Raw genomic sequence first — 19,553 nt, 5'->3', positions numbered from 1 at the left:
CTGCCTGAACGCGACGGCCAGACACCAGAACGCCACCGAGGGCCGGTCCGTCCATTGAATGAACGCACTAGAATGCTACCGCTGTCGGTCGTTGTCGCCCACCACCGTTACTTACGTGAAAGAGGGATTGTGATTGCCTGGCTGGCATTGGTGCCACACGCCACCCAGCCAGGAACAAGAGACGACAACAAACGGCGCGATCGATCACACCACGGCAATGCACCCCAGGCTCCCCGTCGAGCGAGTCGTCTGACCACCACGAGCGAGTATAGCACGTTGCATTGACCATCACGTAGATCATTGCTCTTGCTTGCTTCCTCTTCTACAGCTTGGTCATCGTCGTCGTGAACAGTTCAGACAGGACAAAGGTACAGGCAGTCGTCACGCGCCTACTACGCACCGCACCACACATACGCCCAGGGTTTCCAACGAGTCAATGGCCACCACGGCCCAGTGACAACGGCCGACCCGACCCTCCCGACTCCAGGCCCACACCCACACCCCGCATCGCCCGCATCGCGCCCGCCCAGCCAGTCAGTCAGTCAGCCAGCCCAGCCCAGCCAGCCCATCGCATTCCTCCCTTCTGCCTTGTTACAATCAATACGCGTCCATCGCATCCTCCTCTTCTTGCTCCTCGTCATCGCTTTCTCATCCGTCGTCATCTCAAGTCGCTGCTACATCGCTGCATCCATCCCCCCGCCATTGCACGCCGTCGCCGTCGGGGCGTCACCCCCTTTACCTTATCCCAAACTGGGGTATTTGATACCGTCACGTCACCTTGAACCTGCAACCAGCCCACCCCTCGTCATTGTTCGCCGCCTTGCTCGTGCTTGCTTGGTTGCTGCGTGCTACCCTCCCTCCCCGCCAAGTAAACCACCACCATCGGCGTCACATCGCGTCTCTCAAACACTCATTTCACCCTTCCGACGTCACCGGCCGACCGCGTCGCCATGAGCGTTCCCGCGCCATCCCCATCGCCCCTCCCGCCAAAGAGCATCCCTCGGGCGCGTCCGACGCCCATTGCCGGCGCCGCCGCCGCAGCAGCAGCGGGAGCGAGCCCCGCGTACGCGTCTCCATCCGGGTCGAGCCTGCGCACCGGCCGCTCGTATGCGCGCTCCGTCGGCTTTGACACGGCCAACGGCGCAGCTCACAGCGCCGCAGACGACAGCAGCAGCTGGCGCGCCCGGACAGCCGGCGAGGCCGGGTCCGTGCCTCGCTCCCTCGCGGCCGACGGCGCTGCCTCGTCCTCGGCCGTGACGGGCAGCAGCCCCGCCCGCGCCCCCGAACGCACCGTTGGCGGCTTTGAGAAGAGAGAGATTCGTGCCGGCGGTGGCCAGAGCGCGCTCTCGGGCGCCAAAGACAAGGGCGAGGTCAAGTGTAAGTCCGACGCCAGCCTCCATCTCACCGACGACGCCACCGAGGCGCATCGTCTTGTTCTCTTGGCCAATGAGTCGAACGCTGACCCTTGCCAACAGCTGCTGCCCTCAGCCACGTCCCATGCCGTTTCTTCAAGGCCGGAGCCTGTACCGCTGGCTCGAGCTGCCCGTTTTCCCATGAGCGTGAGTCCACGACGGTGCGATCGGAGCTGCGGGGAACGTGGGGCCGGCGAACGAACGTTCTGTTCGAGAAGCCCTTACAATGGGATGCTCTGGAGGCTGCAACTGCAACCCCTGCGCCCCGTCGCCCCCGCTGCCTGCTTCTTACAATCTTGTAAACGCATCGCTGATCTCTTACAGTGGGCGGAAAGAAGGAGATTTGTCAGTGGTTCCTCAAGGGCGACTGCAAGTTTGGGCACAAATGTGGGTTAACTGGGCTTCTGGCCCTGTAGCGATCGTGTCGCTCACACTGGCAGGTGCGCTTGCCCACGTCCGCCCGGGTGAGCCCATGTCAATGGACCGCAAGAACAAGAAGGATCAGCAGCGCGAAGCCCGCGAGCGCAACGATTCCAAGGGAGAAGCCAGCAGCCTAGGCCGTAGCCTTGGTGACGAATTGGGCACCTCGCCGGCCACTTCGCGTGCAGAACCATCGCCTATTCCTGCTGGTCGCGACATTGCGCACCCCGTTCCCATCAAGTCGTCCATCTCGGCCTCGCTCCACTCGGGCTCGATCCACTCACCCAGCCGCTTCGCATCGTCACCTTTAAGGGAGCCATACGGGCCCCCAGCCGCAGTTGTCGCCGGCTCCCCTTCGGCCGGCTTCAACCAGACTCGCCCCCTGAGCGGCGCGGCTGGCTTTGCTTCTTCGCCCGGACGCCCTTCGCCCCTGTCGGCTTCGTTCAACGCGCGCGGTTCGGCGGCCACTGGCGTCTCGCTTAAGGGCAGCTCGGTCGTGTCGATCCACTCGCCGCTCCGTCCCCCCGGCAACTCGGCCGTCTTCTCGAGCTCGTTCTCGCACGCGTCCCTTACTCCCGATAAGGGCGGCTCGCAGCTGTCGGCCTCGTTTGCCGACAGCACATTGCGTCGCAGCATCTGGGCACGGTCCGAGACTCCCGACGAGCCGCTCAGCCCCGCACGCCGACCTATCCCCACGCCGTCTCGCGCGATTGACGACGTGTTTGACGAGGACGACGGCCACGGCGAGGACTTGATCCCCTCGAGCCTCAGCGACCTGCTTACCCCGACCGAGCGCGCCCGACGCATGTCCCGCAACGACAGCCACGACTCGGCGTACGTTGGCTCGCCTGGCCGCAACTCGCTTCTCAACCCTCACCAGTTTGTGGGCGCCGAGCGTTTGGCCCAGTCAGCGGGTGCCGCCCTTCCCCCAGGCGACTTCTTACAGGCGTTATGGAGCCAGGACGGCCAGGATGCGCGCAGAACCTCGGTGGCCACTGGCACGTCGCCCAAGCCCGAGCTCACCTTCACTTCGGCCCAGCCCGCGACTCCCGTCCTCCGCCAGTCGCTCCTGTCACAGCAGCGCAGCCCCAACTCGTCTCGCTCGTCGCCTTCGAGCCAGCAGGTGCCATCATCAGCTGCGATTCGGGGGCCTGCCGCTCCGGCTGTGGACGCGCCGTACCTAATGCGCGAGCGTGTCGACCCGTCGAGCCCCACTGCTCGCGCCCTCCAGGAGCACGCCCCGGGCCAGTCACTCCCTGGTGGACTGGCTGCTGCGCTGAGCCGCATGCACATGCAGCCCGGTGGCCGGGCCCCGTCTGGCCTCGGCGGGCGCACCCCCGAAACCTTTGCCAACACGCCCAACACTGGCAGCGTCGCCACGCCCCCCGGCCTGTCGGTTCCTCTGCCTGCTGCTGCTCGCCGCGACGAGCACGACGACGACGCGCTGTTCCACATGGACGGCTAGGAGACCATCATCCCACACCATCATCGTTCCGCTTCGACTCTGGACTGAGCATTAGAAGTGTACCATGGCGACCCGACCCCACCGCGTTTCCTTCTTCCGTGTAACAAGACTACAAGACAAAAGAGTGACAAGATGACCAAAAGAAGAAGTACGGATCTTACTCCAACTACTACTCGCCCCCTCCAAAACCCAAAAACTGGCACAAACGGTAGATTAACCTAGACCGGACGCCTCTTGATATGCACTGAATTAATAACTTGGGTGGCACTGGCGCTCGACGAGGGCTCCGAGGTGTGCATCTTCTACTGAAAGCAGTACGACTACTATGGCAACACACCTACGGGGCATACCTACTACTGCAGTACCAACTATGGTGTACAGGACGAGTCTACTGATCTGTACTCGCTACAGTGTTTGCTAATGTACTGGGCAGTGTTCACGGCGGGGTAAAAAGTCTGTGCAGGGTGGCGGGGTGGGGACATGGGGCAGACAGCCCAGCCCAGGGCATGAGGAATGCGGGGTATATGGGTCGCGACAAGGAATGGAGGCATCTAAGGGGGAGTGGTGGGGCCAGTGAGGGCTGCAGAGGCGAAGCGGCGGCTGAGCGCACGGCCGCTGCTGCGGAGGCGGTGGTTTGTGGTGGTGGGGGTGGGAGTCGGCGCAGGGGTGGTGGTGGCGACAACCTTCTCGCTTAAGCGCGAGGGGCCGGTGAAGGTAGTGGTGGGGAGAGCCTTTACGAGCGGCTCTAGAGTCTCGAGAGAGGAGCGAGCGGTGGGCGTGCGCTTGCCCCGAGCGAGGCGGCGGCGCTTGCCATCCGTCTGGTGGTTGACGTGGATTTTGCGAGGCTCGGGCGCGTGCTCGTCGTCTTGGTTCTCAGCGCGGCGCTTGAGCGAGGGTCTAGCGGATGCGGCGGGTGCGGCGGGCTCTTCGTCGTCGGCCACCATCTCGACGTCGTCGTCGAGGTCGACGAGGGTGGCCGTGAGGCCGAGTTCGGGCGGGGTAGCGATGAGCTCGAGGTCGGGTTCCGACTCGGTGTCCGTCGCGTTGTCGTCGTCGTCGTCAAAGTCGCCTGCGGAGAAGAGGACGCTGCGGAGCGGCGACTTGGACGTGGGCCACGCGTCGAGGAAGCCCCACTGCTTGATGTGCCTCCAAGTCACGAAGCGCACCTCCCTGCGCGTGTTGGCGCGCGCACTGCGGCCGTGGTGCACGAGGGCGCGGCGCACCAGCGCCGTGCTGGCGAGCTTGGGGCGCGGCTGCGGCTGCTTGCGCGCGTGCGCGGTGCGCACTTGGTCCTCGATAAAACTCGCCGCGAGCCAGTAAGCCGTCTTGAAGGCCGCGCGCCGCTCGGCGCCGTGTGGCAGGCTTTGCGCCCTGCGTGCGACTTCCCACCGGCGCGTCTCGGCGTTGGTGAAGAAGGGTGGCGGGGAGGGGGTTTGTTCTGGGCGGATGTAAGGCATGGGGGTGGTGGTGCAGTGTAGTGCGTGAGTGTGAAGAGGTAATGTACAGTGAGAGAGTTGGAGAAAGATGAGATGATGCGAGGAAGGTGTCGCGAGATGTGTCGGTGGGTGGATGATCGGACTGTGTGCAGAAAGTCAAAGTGCACTGACAGACGGCGCAATGTGAGACAACAACAAAGGGCGTCCGTGCATCGTGGTGTCGGTCGGGTGACGCCACTCACTCCACTCTGCACCAGGCGCGCCACAGGGGAGGCGAGGTCTGTGCGCAGTGCATGACTCTACGCAATGATCATCAGCGCTACTCGGTCGCCGCATGCATTCAAAACAGAGACACTCGACGAGTTGACTCGACTGCGGCAGGGGCGCCCGCCCGCGCGATCGTCGCTCGTCGCTCGTCGCCACAAGGGGCGTCACTGCGATTTACTGCGTCGCACACCTCACTTCGGGAAACCACACGCCCTTGCGCCCTGCGCCCTACCCCATGCTCACTCAGAGTACATGCATACAACGCGACCCACACCACTTGGCTCCCACTGATCTCACTACCGCCCTACACGACAGGAACGCGCTGCGCCGCCGCAAGCGGCGGTGGGAACCGGCGCGTCGACACGCGGTTCCGCCGGCTCCTTGCCAGATCCACCAGCTGCTCGCTAAGGAGATTGAGCTGGCGTCCGAGCTGTGATGATTTGCGCATCGGGCCGCGATCGAGCACGTCTTCTAGTGCAGCAGCGGTCGCGGTCGCGGTCGCGGTCACGGTTGGCACGGCGCGAGATCGGCCGTTTTTGGGGGCTGCCGTCGTCTTCGCCCTCTTTGGGTGTGCTGCAGCTGTTCCCACCGACCCGGGCCAGATGTTGGACCGCTGTCGCGTGTGCCGTCTTGGCGCACGGCTTGGCCGAAGCGTGCGGTCGCACAGCTCGAAGAAGGCGCCCACGAAGACGATCGGGTCGGGGCTGTTCGGGTTCGCGGGTGGCGGCGGTGTCATGGGATGAGCGACATGCGACGGTGCGACTGGCGTGACCGCCGCGGCTTGTTCGGGCCCTTCTTCCTCGTACGCGAAGACGCTCCGTAATGGGGACGGACGGGCGACGCTGGCAGGGTGGATTCCGAGACGCTTGAGGGTGCGCGCTGTGCGAGAGCGGCGCTCAAGGACGAGGAGGGAAGGCACGCTCTTCCCCCCACGGTCGACGGCGCGCTGGACGAGGTCTGCGGTGCCCCTGCCCGTGCCGTTACCCGCCCAGTCGTACTTGTCACGCCAGGCGCGCTGGCGGAAGAGCACGAGGTCCTGGTGCGCGGCACCGAGGAGCGGGTCGTACGCTGCGCGGTAGTGCTCGTGGACCTTGGTCACTCTCTTCAACGGGGCAAGGACGCCCGCCGACGCGCTCGGCGACAGCTCGAAGCGCGTGTACGGCAGGATGGGGGGCAGGCGCTTGTTGATCATGGCCTGCTCCGAGAGGACGAGGAGGCGGGGTCGGTCGGACGGCGGCGGTGCGGGCAGCGCCCATTCCAGTGCTAATGCCATTGTGGTGGTGGGGAATGGGGAGATGGGGACAAGGTTGAGAATCGATCACCTGTCGTTTTGTATCTCTCGACTTGGACTGATGAAAGGACAGGGGTACAGTGACGGACGGGGGTATGCGTTGCGCAAAACTAGGTTCACACCCTCGTTGTGTGGAACAATCACGGGGCAGTGCGTTTATCTCGACGCCTGTGCCTCTGGGCTCATTCACTCCGCTTTGTCCGCCGTGACGACAAGGAGGAGGGCGGGGCGTTGCTCGGTGCCGCGTGCCGCCACACGGCCGTCGACGAACACACGACGCATGCGGCGGCGACGGTGGCGGCGGTGACGCACGTGACAAGCCAGCCGTTTCGCCACACTCGCGACTTCCCCTTGCTGCCCCACAAAGCGCGTCAGAAGAGAAGCAACAGCATTCATTATTCTATCGAGCGTATGACGACACGGCGGTGGCGGCCAGTGCTCTCCAGGAGCAGAGGGCCACTTATCACTTTGGGTTGGGGGCCTGAGCGCCGGCGCTCCTTTGGCAGGCACGCGTACAATAGCTGCAGGGGGTAACGAGGCAAGATCGGGGAGGGGGTGGCTGCCACTGTGTGGCTACTCGGTCTGGGCTGGGCGCGGGTACTTGCGTGCGGAAAGGGGAGCTGGGGACATAGCACGCGGAGACGGAGGCTTGTTCCACGTCCTCTTGATCTTCAAGTACGTGTCGCATTCTCTCTGGCGAAGATACATGGTGTCCTCAAGGCGCTCGATCATCTTGCTGGCGTCGAGATGGGCGAGGTACGTGAGAGCGTCGGTACGCTCCTGGCCCTCAAGTTTGTCGAAGACCCACTGGTGCGAGTTCTTGCTCTTACGAGCGTCGTCTTCCTCGTCGTCGCCCGTCTCCTCGTCCCCCAGCGCCCAGGCAACGACGGGGTCGAGGACTGCGCGGGCTGCAGCGGTTTCGACACGCATCTTGTCCCCCAAAATTTCGGCGTCCACCGTGTTCCAGACAGAGTAGCGAAGGTTGAGAATGGCGTCGCCGACGTACGTCGAGATGGTGGGGCGCAGGGTCTCGGTCTCGAACACCGAGAGCGAAGCGCGACGAGCCGTTCGGGTGCAGTGCGAAAGCTTGGGGAGCTTGCGGTGGTGGGCTGGCACGCGCGACTCGATGGGGAAGGGGAGCTCGTCATGCTTGCGCTTGGGCAGGCGGATGGGGCACTGGTCCTTGTAGTTCCGCGGGTCGAAGGGGACGGCAGGCTGGGCGACCTGGTCACGGTCGTGGAAGACCGAGTCGGCGCGCTCCCTCCCGTCGGGGCGGTACGCAAGTGCCATCTTCTTCGCCTGGCGCCACTCGTCGGGCATGCTGGGGTCGAACGGGGGAGGCTTGACAGCGTTGCGGCGCATGCGGGCGATGGGGCGGAATGGTGCTGCTTCGCCGGAACGGGTCGTGGGGCGGGGGGCGGTATAGTGGGCCTTGAACCACTCGGCCTCGAGCGCCAACTCGTTGGCAGTGGCGGAGAGGAAGGGGTTGTGCGGAGTCACGAGAGGCGAGGAGGGCGGAGACGGCGTCGGTGAAGAGCAGTAGCTTGGCGGGTCCACCGCAAAGTGGAACAGGTCGAGGCCGACCCCGCCCGCCCAGTCGAGGTACGTCTCGTATCCACGCGCAACTGCCTCCTTGCATTCGTCCCTGCTGGGGTCGTACTCGTTGAACAGCCGGCGGGCGACACGCTGGCACTCGTCGACGATGGTGCTTTTCAAGGTCTTCCGCCTGCGGTCACGGATGGCTGTATGGGCGTAGTTGATCCAGAGCTCGCGCTGGGCGGCACGCTCCGCCCCGCGGGTGCCCTTGGCGGCCTTGAGGAAGTCGGCGAGGAACTTGGCCGTGGCGGACTTCTCCTCCTTGGTGCCCCACGCGAAGGTCTCGTCGACGGCGGTGTTGTCCGCGGCGGTGGTGCCCTCGGCGGTGGTGCCCTCGGTCGGGAACAGAACGTGCATAGGCACCGGTGCTGACCCGTCAGGTAAGTGGGGGACGGTGTCGGGCAGCGGGCCGATGTCAATGGGCGTGGTGGTGTCATCGGTGTGCGGAGCAGGTGACAGTGGCGCGGGTGGGGGCGTAAACGAGCGGTGTGCAGCCTGTGGCACAGCGTTTGACGGAGGTGGGGACACCGAGAGGAGCGAGATGTGAGGGGTACGGCGCTGAGCGAAGATGTGGTCGTACATGTCGATGACCTCTGGCGCAGGAGCGGCGGGGTAGTGAGCCTCGGGAGGAGCCGACCCAGAGCGTTCGCCGCCAATAGGCGCGATGCCAGATGGGCCAGCCTCGGGCGACACGCGGCGAGCGGGGTTGTAGTACGAGTCAGTGTTGGTCTTGGACTGGTCAGACCAGCCGTCAGGCGGCAGAATTGTGGCGGGCGCAAAGTGCCACGGGCCGGTAGGCGCCACAGCCGGCGACGGCAGGTCGAATGGCGAGGGCGAGATGCTACGGTCGCGGCGGTGCGTGCCGAAGACGGGATCCACGAGATAGTTGGCAAGCGGGATCGGCCGGCAGTAAGGCGACAGAGGCAAGTTGAGTGGCGAAATGCCGCAGTCACTGAATATGGAACCCGCTGGCGAGCCGCGGTCCACGGGCGGCGAAGTCCATGTGTGCGACCCGGGCTCCAGATGGCCCTGGTACACGGGCGATGGGGACCTGGGCCACGGCGAGTTTCCCGAGTACGCCGCGGCGAGGTGGGGAGGGAGCGGGGGCGATGGGGTCAAGTGGAGCGGAGCGGCTGGCGAGGACTGTGGCGCCACGGGCTGGGCGGGGGCATGGGGGGCCTGGGCGGCGGTGTTGACAGGCTGCATCTCGAGTGCGCTGTGGTAGCTCTCGTTGTCTGAGCTCGAGGCCTCCGAGGCGTTATCGTTGAATGAGTCGTCCTGAGCCGAGGAGGCGGGCGCGGTGGCAGTGGGACCTGGGTTGGAGTTCAAGAGTGCCATGATGCTACGGTTGGGGTCGCGTGATATGGTGGGTGTGGGTAGGAGCTAGGACCAGCCTGCTCGTGGTGGGTGGTGATGTTGAGAAGAGATGGGGGATGCGTCGAGTCTGGCGTCCAGTGTCGCGGTCTTATGCCTAGCAGCAGGGCGGCTGCGGCTGCTGCTGCTGCTAGCGACGCCGCTATCTCGTTGGGTACAATACCCATTGTTCACTGTGGTTCGAGTGAACAAGAGAGACGGAGTGACGGCCAACACGCACACCAAGGGCCAGTGGGGGGAGTCGGTGTGCTGGTTCGATTATGGTAGTTTGGCCTTGTTCAAGGCGTGTGCTGCTCGCGACGCCGCTAACTCGTCGTCCACAGTGGCCATTGTTTACTACTGTTCGAATGAACAACAGAGCAGAAGTGAGGGCCGACACGCACACCGAGCAGTGGTGGTGTGTGTGCTGGTGCGAGTGCTGCTGTGGTGCGAGTGTGGCAGTTGGGCCTTGTTTGATGTGTTCCGCCGCCGATCAGTGCCACACACGGTAAACAATGGAGCCGGCGCAGGGAGAGTTCGTCATAACGTTCATCATGCTGGTTCTATGGATGCAATGGGGCTGAGTCAGGGCAGCCAATGAGGTCTATGGTCTATACAAGTTTGGTCATGCAGGGAAAGCACAATGACAGGGCAAGTCGAGTCGGCAGGTGGCGAAGCACGTCCCACTAACCGCCGCGCAGGCGACGACGCTCAGCTCGTCCACGCTTCTTCTCCCGCGAGGCGTACGGGTTCTTGACGTCGAGGTACTTGAGATCCTTGTTAAAGGAGTGAATGTGCCTGTCGATGTCGTTGCGTGCGTTGCGGAGCCTGAACGCGAGATCCTTGTGGCGGCGGTACTCGCGGGCAATGGCCTCCTGGTGTGGTGGCAGCGAGGACAGCAGAGGTTCCATGTGGAAAATGAAGATCGTGTCAAGCTGGTGCGAGAGGTCTTCGTTGTTCAGCTGCTCGCGGAGCTCGGCGCCGCGCACGCGCACGATGGGCTCGACCCGGCCGAACCAGTCGCGGTACTTTGTGAGCTCGTGGCGCTTGAGCAGTGCCTCGCGGTGCGTCACGCCGGCGTCGTGCACGGCCGTGCTGACGCTATCGCGCATCTCGGCGACTTCTCGAACAGGGTGCTCGAGGGGTGGCGCTTGTGCCCGCTTCGCGCGGACGGCTTGGCGCGCTTGGTCGGGCGGGCAGCGCCGCCATCCGCCCGAGACGAGTCGAAGCTCTGGAGGTCCGCGAGGACGAGTGCCTCGTCGTCGTTGAGCTTACGCTTCCGCTGCGGCTTCTCAGACGGGGGAACGGGCGCAGCAGTAGGCGAGGCAGAACGGGCGCGCTGGCGCTCGTTGAGCTCCATGCCCTTGATGAGGCGCCACTGCGCCGAGATGCCATAGTCGAAGTCGGGCGCCTCACGGGCCGCGGCCTCGAGGTTGGCTTCGCGAGCAGCGTTGAAATGCTCCATGATGAAGGGTGGGACACAGCGGTGCCGGAGGAAGAGGTCGACCGTCACCTGGGCTTGGTTGATGAGGCCGGTCGTTTCTTCGCGCGAAAGCCCGGGCTGGATGGGGACGTACGCGCGGTCGTCCATTTCGGGCTCCTGCGCAAAACGGTACAGGTCGAGCGCGATGTTGTCGGCCCACTGGACGGGGTACTTGTAACCGAGGTTGGCGACGCCAAGCTTGAGCCCATATGCGCGCAGCATGCCATCGCAAGCACGACGGCAGGTCCGCTGGATCACGTCGAACTGTTGGTCCAGGTCGTATGCGCCGTGCCACTGCCGAAGGGTAGAGAGGAACAGTGAGTGCGCGGACAGGCGGGCGGGGTGGCCGAGCGGCATGCGGCTCATCTCGTAGATGTGGGCGAGGAACGCGGCCTCGTTCTCGGGCATGACGCGCTCCACCTCGGCAGCGTAGTCGAGCTCAAGCTCCTCGAGCTCCTCGGTCCACGCCCTCTCGTCGCGCGACCCGCGGTGCGCAGCAACCAAGCCAGGCGTAGGTGGGAACAGCTCGTGCATAGGCACGGGGCCCGCACCGTCTACAAAGACCGCTTTGAGGATGGGCTGCGAGCCAATGTCAATGGGCTTGGTGTCTGGGTCGCTGTACGCGCGGGCGGGGGGTGGGGGTGGGACGAACGGCACAGCGTGTGGCGTCGCCTCACGGGTCAGGTTGGCCGCCCCAGGCGAGGGGGAGGGGGCAGGTGGGGCAGCGGGAGAAGGGGACAGAGCGGCGGCCATCTCGGGCTGCGGGGTGGCGGAGTGCTGGACCGGTGCCGGTGCCTCAGGCGACGTGGGCTGTGGCTGCCACATCTCGGGAAAGTATCGCCCTCGAACGACGGGGGTTTCGTGGCGGCTGGGCGGGGTGAACGACGTGCGGCCCTTCGCGATCGCAGCAGCAATGGGGCACTTTTCGATGGCCTCTCGCGGGGGAAGCGGAGACGCGGCGGAGGGTGTAATGGGGATGATGCCGTCGGCGGCAGGCGAAGCGGGCGTCGAGGGAGGAAGCGGGATGAACGACGGCGAGCTGGGCTGGCGAGGTGTCGTGGGCTTCTGGGCTTCGGGAGGGGTGCGGATGTACCCCCAGCTCATGGTGCCGGGCGAGTCTGGCTCGTCGTCACCGTCATCGTCCGTGTTGTTGGCTGCAGTACGAGCTGAGGCGTGACGACCTTTGCTGGGGCCGGCGGTGGGCTGGCGGGATCGGCGAGAGCGAGACGGGCCGGCGACGGCGTTGGCGGAGGTCGATACAGCGGGCTGAGTAGACTGCGCGGCCGAGGTCGAGGTGGTCTGAGCCGCCTGCTGTCCTGGGCGAGGACGCAGCGAGTAGTTCGATACGACGGGGTTGGGGGTGGCTCTAGCTCTACGAGGCGGCATGGTGCTGGTGTGGTTGAGATAGTTGGTAGAGAGATGCAGTTGGTCGTGGTAAGAGTGCGCAGTTTAGTAGGCCGTTGTGAGTGTTCTGAGCAATGCACCCACCCGTCTCTCATCTTCTCGTGCTGCTCGCCGCCCCGTCGTCATCCCTTTGTCTTAGCGTGCACCCCGCGGCCGTTGTACTGACCGTTGTACTCACCCCGCCGATCTGATCATTGTGAGTCGGGGGCGAGTGCACGGCCGGCGATTGTTCAGTGATCGGCGTGTGCCACACCGGTGCAGCCACAATGACGCGACACGAAGACGGATGCATTGTGCAGTATACAGCAAGGACAAAAGGCCGCGCTCACCAGGAGCGAGCGGCCATCACGGGTCTATAGTCTATAAATTCAAGTGCTCGCACTCGCGCTCGCGCTCGCACCGGCACAGCATGTACTGAGTCTCTACTCGCGGAGACGGAGGAACGCTGTCGCTTCATCAAGGGCCGAGTATCGGAGCTGGGCGGCCTGGTGGGCCTGCACGACTCGGGCCCGGATGCGGAGGTTCTCGAGCAGGTTGTCGGCCCACACCCTGTGCTCGCCTGCGAGCGTCTGGACAACCAGGTGCGGCATGTAGCTGGTATCGAGGGCGACCGAGACAGTGTCGCCGAGGTGGCGCCGGAGCGCCGCGTTCTCGCGGTCAATAGCAGCAATCGCACCCGGCGCCCAGTCGAGCACCTTGGCCACGTCGCGCTCGGTGCGCATCGCGTCCAGCGCGGCGCGCACCTGCATGCCGATGGACTCGTGCAGCCCGAGCTCGTACGCCGTCTCCGAGACGAGGCGGCGGTTGGCGAGCACGCGGGTCGACTTGGGCCGCTTGCGCTCGTGTGCGGGCGGACGCGCGGCGGGGTGGAAGCGGGCCACGGGCGTGTCGTAGTCCTCGTCCACGTCGTCGCGGGGCCGCTTGGTGGGCGGGGACACACCAGGCAGTGGCTCCGATTCGGCGCGCTCTACGCGCTCATGACCGGGCTCAGCAGCGCGGTACGCAAACGCCTCGTCCTTGGCTGCGCGCCACGAGCCCGAGGATGGAGCCGGCGACGGGCGGCGCGCTGCGGCACGGAGGGCCTTACCGCGCGCCGTCCACGAGCTCTCAGGGTTGGGCTCGTCGTCGCTCGTGATGGCGCCGCCGTTGGTGATCACCCGCTCGGCGGTGCAGCCGATGGCGCGGACGAGGTCGGAGACGTCGCGGCCAGGCGGGGGAGGCGGCGGGGAAGGCGCAGGCGAGCGCGAGTCGCACCTGCCGCGGGGGGTGTTGCTGTCACTGTCCTTCTCCTGCGCAAACTCGTGCAGCTCCTGCGCCATGGCAACGGCCCACGCCTCGGCGGTGGGGTAGCGCGAGCCAAGAACAAGCGTGCCCCGGGCAATGAGCATACCCGCGGCGCGGCGCGTGATACCTTGGATGACTGCGAGCTGGGTGCCGTTGTGGGTGCCGTCGACGCCGTACGAGCGGAGGAGGTACTCAGTCCACATGATGCGCGCGGCGCGGCGCTCGGCCCGAGGTGCAGGGGTACGGGCCCGCTCAAGGACGTACACGACGAGCGCGACCTCGTTCTGCTGCGCCTTCCCCGGGGAAGGAGGCGCCGGCGTGAGCGGGCTGAACAGGTCCACCACGCGGCCGGGGGTCGCGCGCCCGTCGGCGTTGATGCGGAGCTGGGTGCGCGGGATGATGCGCACTGGCGCCGGAGCCGGCGCGCGAGGGGGGTGCTGGCGCGCCGCCCAGACTTCTGGCGGGGACGCGGGGCGGACGAGCGGCCTCCGCGTCGAGAGGAGCCGGGCTACTTCGGCCCGCGTGGCGCTCGAGACGGACGTGGCGTCCGAGGCCGTGTCCTCGGTCGAGGTGTCGTCCTGGTCGTCGTGGCGGTCGCGGCGCTCGTCGTGCTTGTCGTGGTCGTCAGGCTCGTCCACCTCGCCGGCCTCAGAGTCGGGCGTGTCGGTGTCGGTGTTGGCATCGGGGTCGGACTCTCCATCCTCCGAGCTATACGACTCGTTGCTGCTGTCTCCAGCGCCCGGGCTAAAGTCGGAGTCTTCGTCGTCCGCGTCGCCGGCGTCGTCAAACGAGCCGTCAGACGTCTCACCCTCAGTCGTGTTGCCCTCCTCCTCCTCCTCCGAGAAGTGGACCTCGACCGACGCCGTGTCGAGGGGGTCAGGAGTTGCCGAGGCAGGGAGGAGAACGACCCCCGGTCCCACAGGCGCAGCGGAACGATCCTCGGCAGTGAAGCCGCTCAACGCCGTCTCGGCGCTCGTGTTGGACACGTCGGCGTCGTAGCCCGGGTCCGAGGTGGAGGTGGCGGGGGAGGCAGAGTTTGAAGCCGAAGGCGGAGCAGGCGCGGTACGTGCCGCGTTGTGCGGGGTAGTCGGCGCCGTGGCCGCGTCGGACGCGGCTCGCGGCGAAGATGAAGCGTGCGTACAAGCGTATGTGAATGGGGACGAGTTGTTGTCGCTCGGCACCAGCGACGAGGCGGGGGGAGTGCGCTCTGGCGGGCTTGGGACGGCGGACGCGGGCATCGCGGGCGGCGAGGGGGTGTCTGCGATGGCTAGTGCAGCTCGGCGGCGTGTCATACTCAGTGGCAGTGTTGTTGGGTAGTCAAGGTTGGATAGAGAAGCTAGGTTGGGGCTGGCTGGCTGCCCTACTCTGCACGACGCTTATGTGCGCGCTCTCTCGCTCGTGTACCCCGGCCCTCATCGTCACATCACGCTCCATTGTGCTCTGCTCGCCATTGTGGCCTCATGCTTGTGGTGACTGGCAGGCAGCCTGGTGATCGCTTGGCTACAACCACCCACACCGTGTGTGCTCAGCCAACTGGGCCTTGTTGCTCACAGTGATTGATCGGCGTGCGAGCCACTCGCAACGTGCCACACTCGCGCTAAGAACAATACCGCCACACATGCCTTCGCCACACCCCTACACACACCTTCCCTAATCACACACATGCAGACATTGCTATTATGATACAACAATAGTTGCTATGTGCCCAAATTGATTGCACTTAGCGGCGGTACACTGGCCGCAGCCTCAGCCCCATGTCCACGGGCACGGTGATAGTCTGCCCCGTCGTCCGCGCCTTGAGTGCACAGGTCGTGAAAAAGTCGAGATCAAACAGCCAGTTGGTGATGCGCCTCTCGGCTTTGCGCTTGCTGTCGCTCTTGGACAGCACGTAGGCTGCACAGCTGATTTTGAGCTCGGCGAGGATGTCGCTGCGGCCGAGCGGCACAAGGAGGGGGACTTGCTCCAGAGTGAGGCGGTCGCGCCAGATGGCGGAGAGAGCATTTACCCGTTTGCGGCGATGGTCCCACACAGACGCGTCTTTGCGGCTCGTTCGACGCGATTGGGTGGTTTGGCGGGTCAATATCGCATCAGGGTTGAGGAAAAGCCGCTCGTACAGCACTGCGACCGACTCGGTGTCGTCGCTCGTAGCCACATGATGCCACAGCTTGTGCACAACCCTCACGTGCCTCTCGAGATTGTTGATCTCGCGGAACAGACCATCGGTTTGGGCGCGCTGATTGTCGATGAGGTCTTCATTGAGGGCGCGAAACCCCGAGAAGAGGGATGCTTGTGTGTTGTCGCTGAGAGCCACAAACTCGTCGTCATCGTACCCATTCTCGCTGATGCTGGAGCTCGAGCGTGACGCCACCACTGCAGCAAGTAGCCGGTTTTGTCGGTCAACAAATCCCGACAGCGTCGGCTGCATCCTCTGGACTCGGGCCCAGAGCTGTCGATACGGCTCTTGCAGCGCCGAAGTGTTCTCCGCGATACTGAGTTTGCCGGGGTCCGGGAATGCTGCAAGCACCTCTGCGCGCTTTGTTTTTCCAGCATCGTGCATGAGGTCCATCTGTGGTCAGTCACCACCCAGACAATGTACGTACGATGAAAGGTGGCAAAGCAAACGGCCTGATGGCATAGTTCTTGTTGAACTGGTCTTCGCTGTCCTTGCCCTTGTTCTTCTTCTGCTCACGCCACTCCACTGGGCGGTACTGGTTTCGGTCCCGCTTGAGGATTTCGGGCACCACTTGGAGACCACTCTTGCGGGCATCGAGTACGTGACAGAACCTGGAGGGTCAGCGAGTGCTTGCCAGTCTCGGAACGCACATTCGAGCCAGGCGCATTGTCTGGGGGTCGCTACACCCACGCTCATACACCGCCGTGTCATGCAACGTCGAGTCTGGCATCAGCACCGCTCGAGAAGCGCACTTACAAAGACCGGGTAGCGGTGAATCGAGTATGGCGCCCAGGAGGAAGAACTGAAGGTTGATTACTCGTGTCTGCTCGTTGGCGTCATTCAACGACTCGAGGACCTCTTGCGCAGACGTGACCTCCTTGATGAAGTTCTCGCGCTCAAAGGACTCGGGCGTGGCAGCAATCTCATCCGGCGCGTTTTGGAACGGAGCGACCAGTGTGGGATCCCAGATGACAGTCACCGTGTCGCCATCATAGTCACCTCCACCCAGGAAACTTGCAGGCGAGGCCTTGCAGAAGGCACTCGCCGACAGGACGATACAGTCGCGGAGGTAGAACAGCTCCTTTCGAACAACTGCTTTGAACTTGCGAATATCGGTCGGCAGCTTGCAAGGTGAGCGGTAAAGCAGGCAGTCTCCTTCAAGGAAGTGCATGTGCTGTGGCAGGTCAGTTATGACGCACTCGCGCGCAGCTCACCCTTCCGGTCGCTGGATCAATCGGCCTCTCCGACCCAAACGAGACAAAGATTTCGTCTGGAGCCAGCACACCGAGCGAGTCGGGAACAATGAACGCCGTCACGCTCTGTTCCACCTGAATCTTGAAGTCTGCGACAGCGCGGTCGCAATTCGTAACGACAAGACTGCGCAGATTGCTTGCAACAAGGGCAGAGTCCTGAGGAACAGGACGGACGCCTGACACCAAGCACTCGTACAGCCTGCGTTGGTTAGCATAGTGCAGCGACTTCTACACACCTTTCCGCCATGAGAGCCGGCTTATTGTCCCCTTGGTCGACTTCTGGCTCCTCAAGCTCGGTCCCGTCTGCCGAGGACATGTCAGAGGCGTACGAGCGCTCGAGGCCAGCGACTCGGCTTGACAATCCCTGCTGGCGAACCTCGCGTTTGCGTCGTTCGAAACCAACACCACCCAGCGAGTACACATTTGATATGAGTCGTTGTCTGGCCTCGGCTTCACTTTCGGTTGCGAGTGGTTGAGGAGCGAACGCTTTGCCAATGTTCTCAAGCGACTGCTCGCTCTTACGCAGGAGGACTTCGACTGGTATGCCGTTGTGCTGCATGATGATGATGGCCTCGCTTCCAAGACTTGATCCGATCTTGAGGCCATCGACTCGCAGAACGTCCAACGTGGAAAGGGAGAAGTCGTCGTGGCTGGTCGATTTCGTCCACCCAGGACATTTGACCATGGAGTCGCGGAGGACGACATCCATGCCCGTGTACTGGAGCTCTTGCTCGGGGCTCATGATCGCAAGTAGTCCCTTGGCACCACGAAGACGAACCTGTACGACGCAAGGTCGGGAAGTCAGGTGCTTGAAACTGGGGTGAAGCATGAGGCGCCGAGCCAAGTCATCGGCTGCGGCACGCAAGTCAGTTTAAGTTGGCACGTTGCACCTACACATGAGGCCACAACCATCCGTGAGAGTCTCCGTTGTTGAAGGGCGCTGAGGGTCCATTGCGGAGGCCGACACTATGTCTGGAATGACAGTGATAGTGTCGGGAGCGACATACACCGCAGGCACCGAGTCGGACGTGAGAAGCTGGAATCGAGATGACCACCTGCGATGCAGTTAGTGGGGGATGCGGCACGGTGCCTTGTCACCTACTTCGCGATTGCTTGACTCTTCTTCGCTTCGAGGCCATTGTACCCTGCGTGTCAGCAGGACGTCTCGCACCTGGGAACATACGGGCGATCAACTCGGTGAAACTGGGCATGAGAGGCTCATATGGGAGGTTGGGAAGACCAGGAGCTACCTCGTCTGTCTGGATGGCGATGGCGGTCTCGGCCTCTGGCGGGACCCACAGGACTCGGAAAACACGGCCAAAGAGAACCAAGCCTCGGCCCAGGAGCATCTGGAAGAGTTGAGGGCGTACATCACGAGCCACGTCACGGATTCGCAGAGTTAACACGCGCCGGGAGCCGAATCGTCGAGCCAAGTGCGTCGACTTGGTTGGGGGTTCCACCGCCCTCAGCTCAAAACGGAAGGGAAACCCGACCGTCTGAGCATCAGCAGCGGATGGTCCCATTGGGTTGTCTGCAGTGTCGATCGGTCGTGGATCATTGCTGAATGGATCCACTCTTCGCGTTATCACAGGGGTCGGACCGACTGAGATCGTCCTCACACCTGGTGGGTCAAACACGACATTGACAGAGTACACCAGCCGGCCGCCGTAGTTCCAGAGACGATTGTCCTTGTCGAACCCCCTCAATGCCTCATTACCCTTCCTGATCAGGTCCTCTTCCGCATCCATTTCTGCCGTTGTCGGGTTGGCGGAGGTCGCCGCCATGCCGCGCTCGGGACTGAGCCTCATAGCCTCTCCAAAGCCTGCTTTGCGCTTCACCACGTGCTTGAGGAGTGGTGCCAGTTTGGGTATCGCCACTCTGGCCGGGCCGCCGAGTTGGCAGATGTCCTCCTCGGTCAGGTCATCCCATTCCAAGATGGAATGAGCCGTGAGTTGGCGTTCCAGTTCCCACTGGACACCATACACAACACGGTTGTTGAGGAGCGCCTGATGGAGATTCGGGGGAACGACGGGCAAGAATGCTTGGGAGGAGGGAAGGGCCTGAAGGGGCCTTGAAGGCCGCCACGGCTGAAACGTGGTTGACTTCGAGGGCACTGGCGCGACTGGCTTGGGGGCGGATCCGAGGGCGAGCTCGCTGAGCTCTCGGGTAGCACCAGTCCGTGCCACACGTCCGTTTGTCGGTGTGGAAGGCGTTGCATCGAAGGCGGCCAAGATCGCTGCGCGGCGGGCTTCCGCGCCCTTGGAGGAGATCGGCGGTGTGGCGCTGCTTGGCGAGCTTTCGAGGCTGGGGCTTGTGGACGCACTGGATGATGGCTCACTGGGTTGGGGAGGTGACCGAGCGTCTGAAGAGGGCCGTGGCGAGGGTGGGGTATCGAAAGGTGGGGGTCTGCTCGATCGCCGCGGTCTGCTGGACGGCGGCGGTCTGCTCAAAGCTGGGGGCCTACTGCGTGGAATCTCGACAGCAACCTTGCGCTGCTTCTTTGGGCTGGACGTGATCCTCGGAGACACTTGAGATCGTCCAAACGTTGGGAAGTCGAACGATCTACTGTTGATTGTCCTGACATCATCGTCGTACTCATCATCTTCGTCGTCCGAGTTGCTTCGCTTGGACGGACGGGGTGAAAAGGAGGAGCTAGTGCTCCAGCTGCTGTCGTCGCTCGAGCGACGGCGTGCTTGGCGAGACGGCGTCGCTGACG

At 63.9% G+C, this 19,553-nt stretch overlaps 6 protein-coding genes across 6 annotated transcripts; 1 reads left to right on the top strand and 5 right to left on the bottom strand.

The window, feature by feature from the left end:
• Positions 1-950: 950 nt before the first annotated feature.
• On the top strand, positions 951-3,542 carry SPCC1739.01 (putative protein; the record flags this gene model as incomplete). The annotated part of the gene is made up of 4 exons (XM_062773926.1): positions 951-1,377; positions 1,476-1,559; positions 1,737-1,799; positions 1,853-3,542. The coding sequence occupies 4 exons, from the start codon at positions 951-953 to the stop codon at positions 3,295-3,297; spliced, it is 2,019 nt and encodes a 672-aa protein (XP_062629910.1). The 3' UTR covers positions 3,298-3,542.
• Positions 3,543-3,848: 306 nt separating this feature from the next.
• On the bottom strand, positions 3,849-4,754 carry LOC62_05G007403 (uncharacterized protein; the record flags this gene model as incomplete). Its single annotated transcript, XM_062773925.1, has 1 exon — positions 3,849-4,754. One exon carries the CDS (start codon positions 4,752-4,754, stop codon positions 3,849-3,851), a length of 906 nt encoding a protein of 301 aa, XP_062629909.1.
• Positions 4,755-5,304: 550 nt separating this feature from the next.
• Positions 5,305-6,273, bottom strand: LOC62_05G007402 (uncharacterized protein; the record flags this gene model as incomplete). The annotated part of the gene is made up of 1 exon (XM_062773924.1): positions 5,305-6,273. The coding sequence occupies one exon, from the start codon at positions 6,271-6,273 to the stop codon at positions 5,305-5,307; it is 969 nt and encodes a 322-aa protein (XP_062629908.1).
• A 591-nt stretch (positions 6,274-6,864) lies between these two features.
• Positions 6,865-10,151, bottom strand: LOC62_05G007401 (uncharacterized protein; the record flags this gene model as incomplete). The annotated part of the gene is made up of 2 exons (XM_062773923.1): positions 6,865-9,200; positions 9,932-10,151. 2 exons carry the CDS (start codon positions 10,149-10,151, stop codon positions 6,865-6,867), a joined length of 2,556 nt encoding a protein of 851 aa, XP_062629907.1.
• Positions 10,152-10,309: 158 nt separating this feature from the next.
• LOC62_05G007400 (uncharacterized protein) lies at positions 10,310-11,827 on the bottom strand (the record flags this gene model as incomplete). The annotated part of the gene is made up of 1 exon (XM_062773922.1): positions 10,310-11,827. The coding sequence occupies one exon, from the start codon at positions 11,825-11,827 to the stop codon at positions 10,310-10,312; it is 1,518 nt and encodes a 505-aa protein (XP_062629906.1).
• A 722-nt stretch (positions 11,828-12,549) lies between these two features.
• LOC62_05G007399 (uncharacterized protein) lies at positions 12,550-14,649 on the bottom strand (the record flags this gene model as incomplete). The annotated part of the gene is made up of 1 exon (XM_062773921.1): positions 12,550-14,649. One exon carries the CDS (start codon positions 14,647-14,649, stop codon positions 12,550-12,552), a length of 2,100 nt encoding a protein of 699 aa, XP_062629905.1.
• Positions 14,650-19,553: the final 4,904 nt, after the last annotated feature.

This window comes from Vanrija pseudolonga, chromosome 5, assembly GCF_020906515.1.
Source record: "Vanrija pseudolonga chromosome 5, complete sequence".
NCBI lineage: Eukaryota > Fungi > Basidiomycota > Tremellomycetes > Trichosporonales > Trichosporonaceae > Vanrija > Vanrija pseudolonga.
Note: the sequence above shows the minus strand (reverse complement) of the source record. Positions and strands in the feature narration are given on the sequence as shown.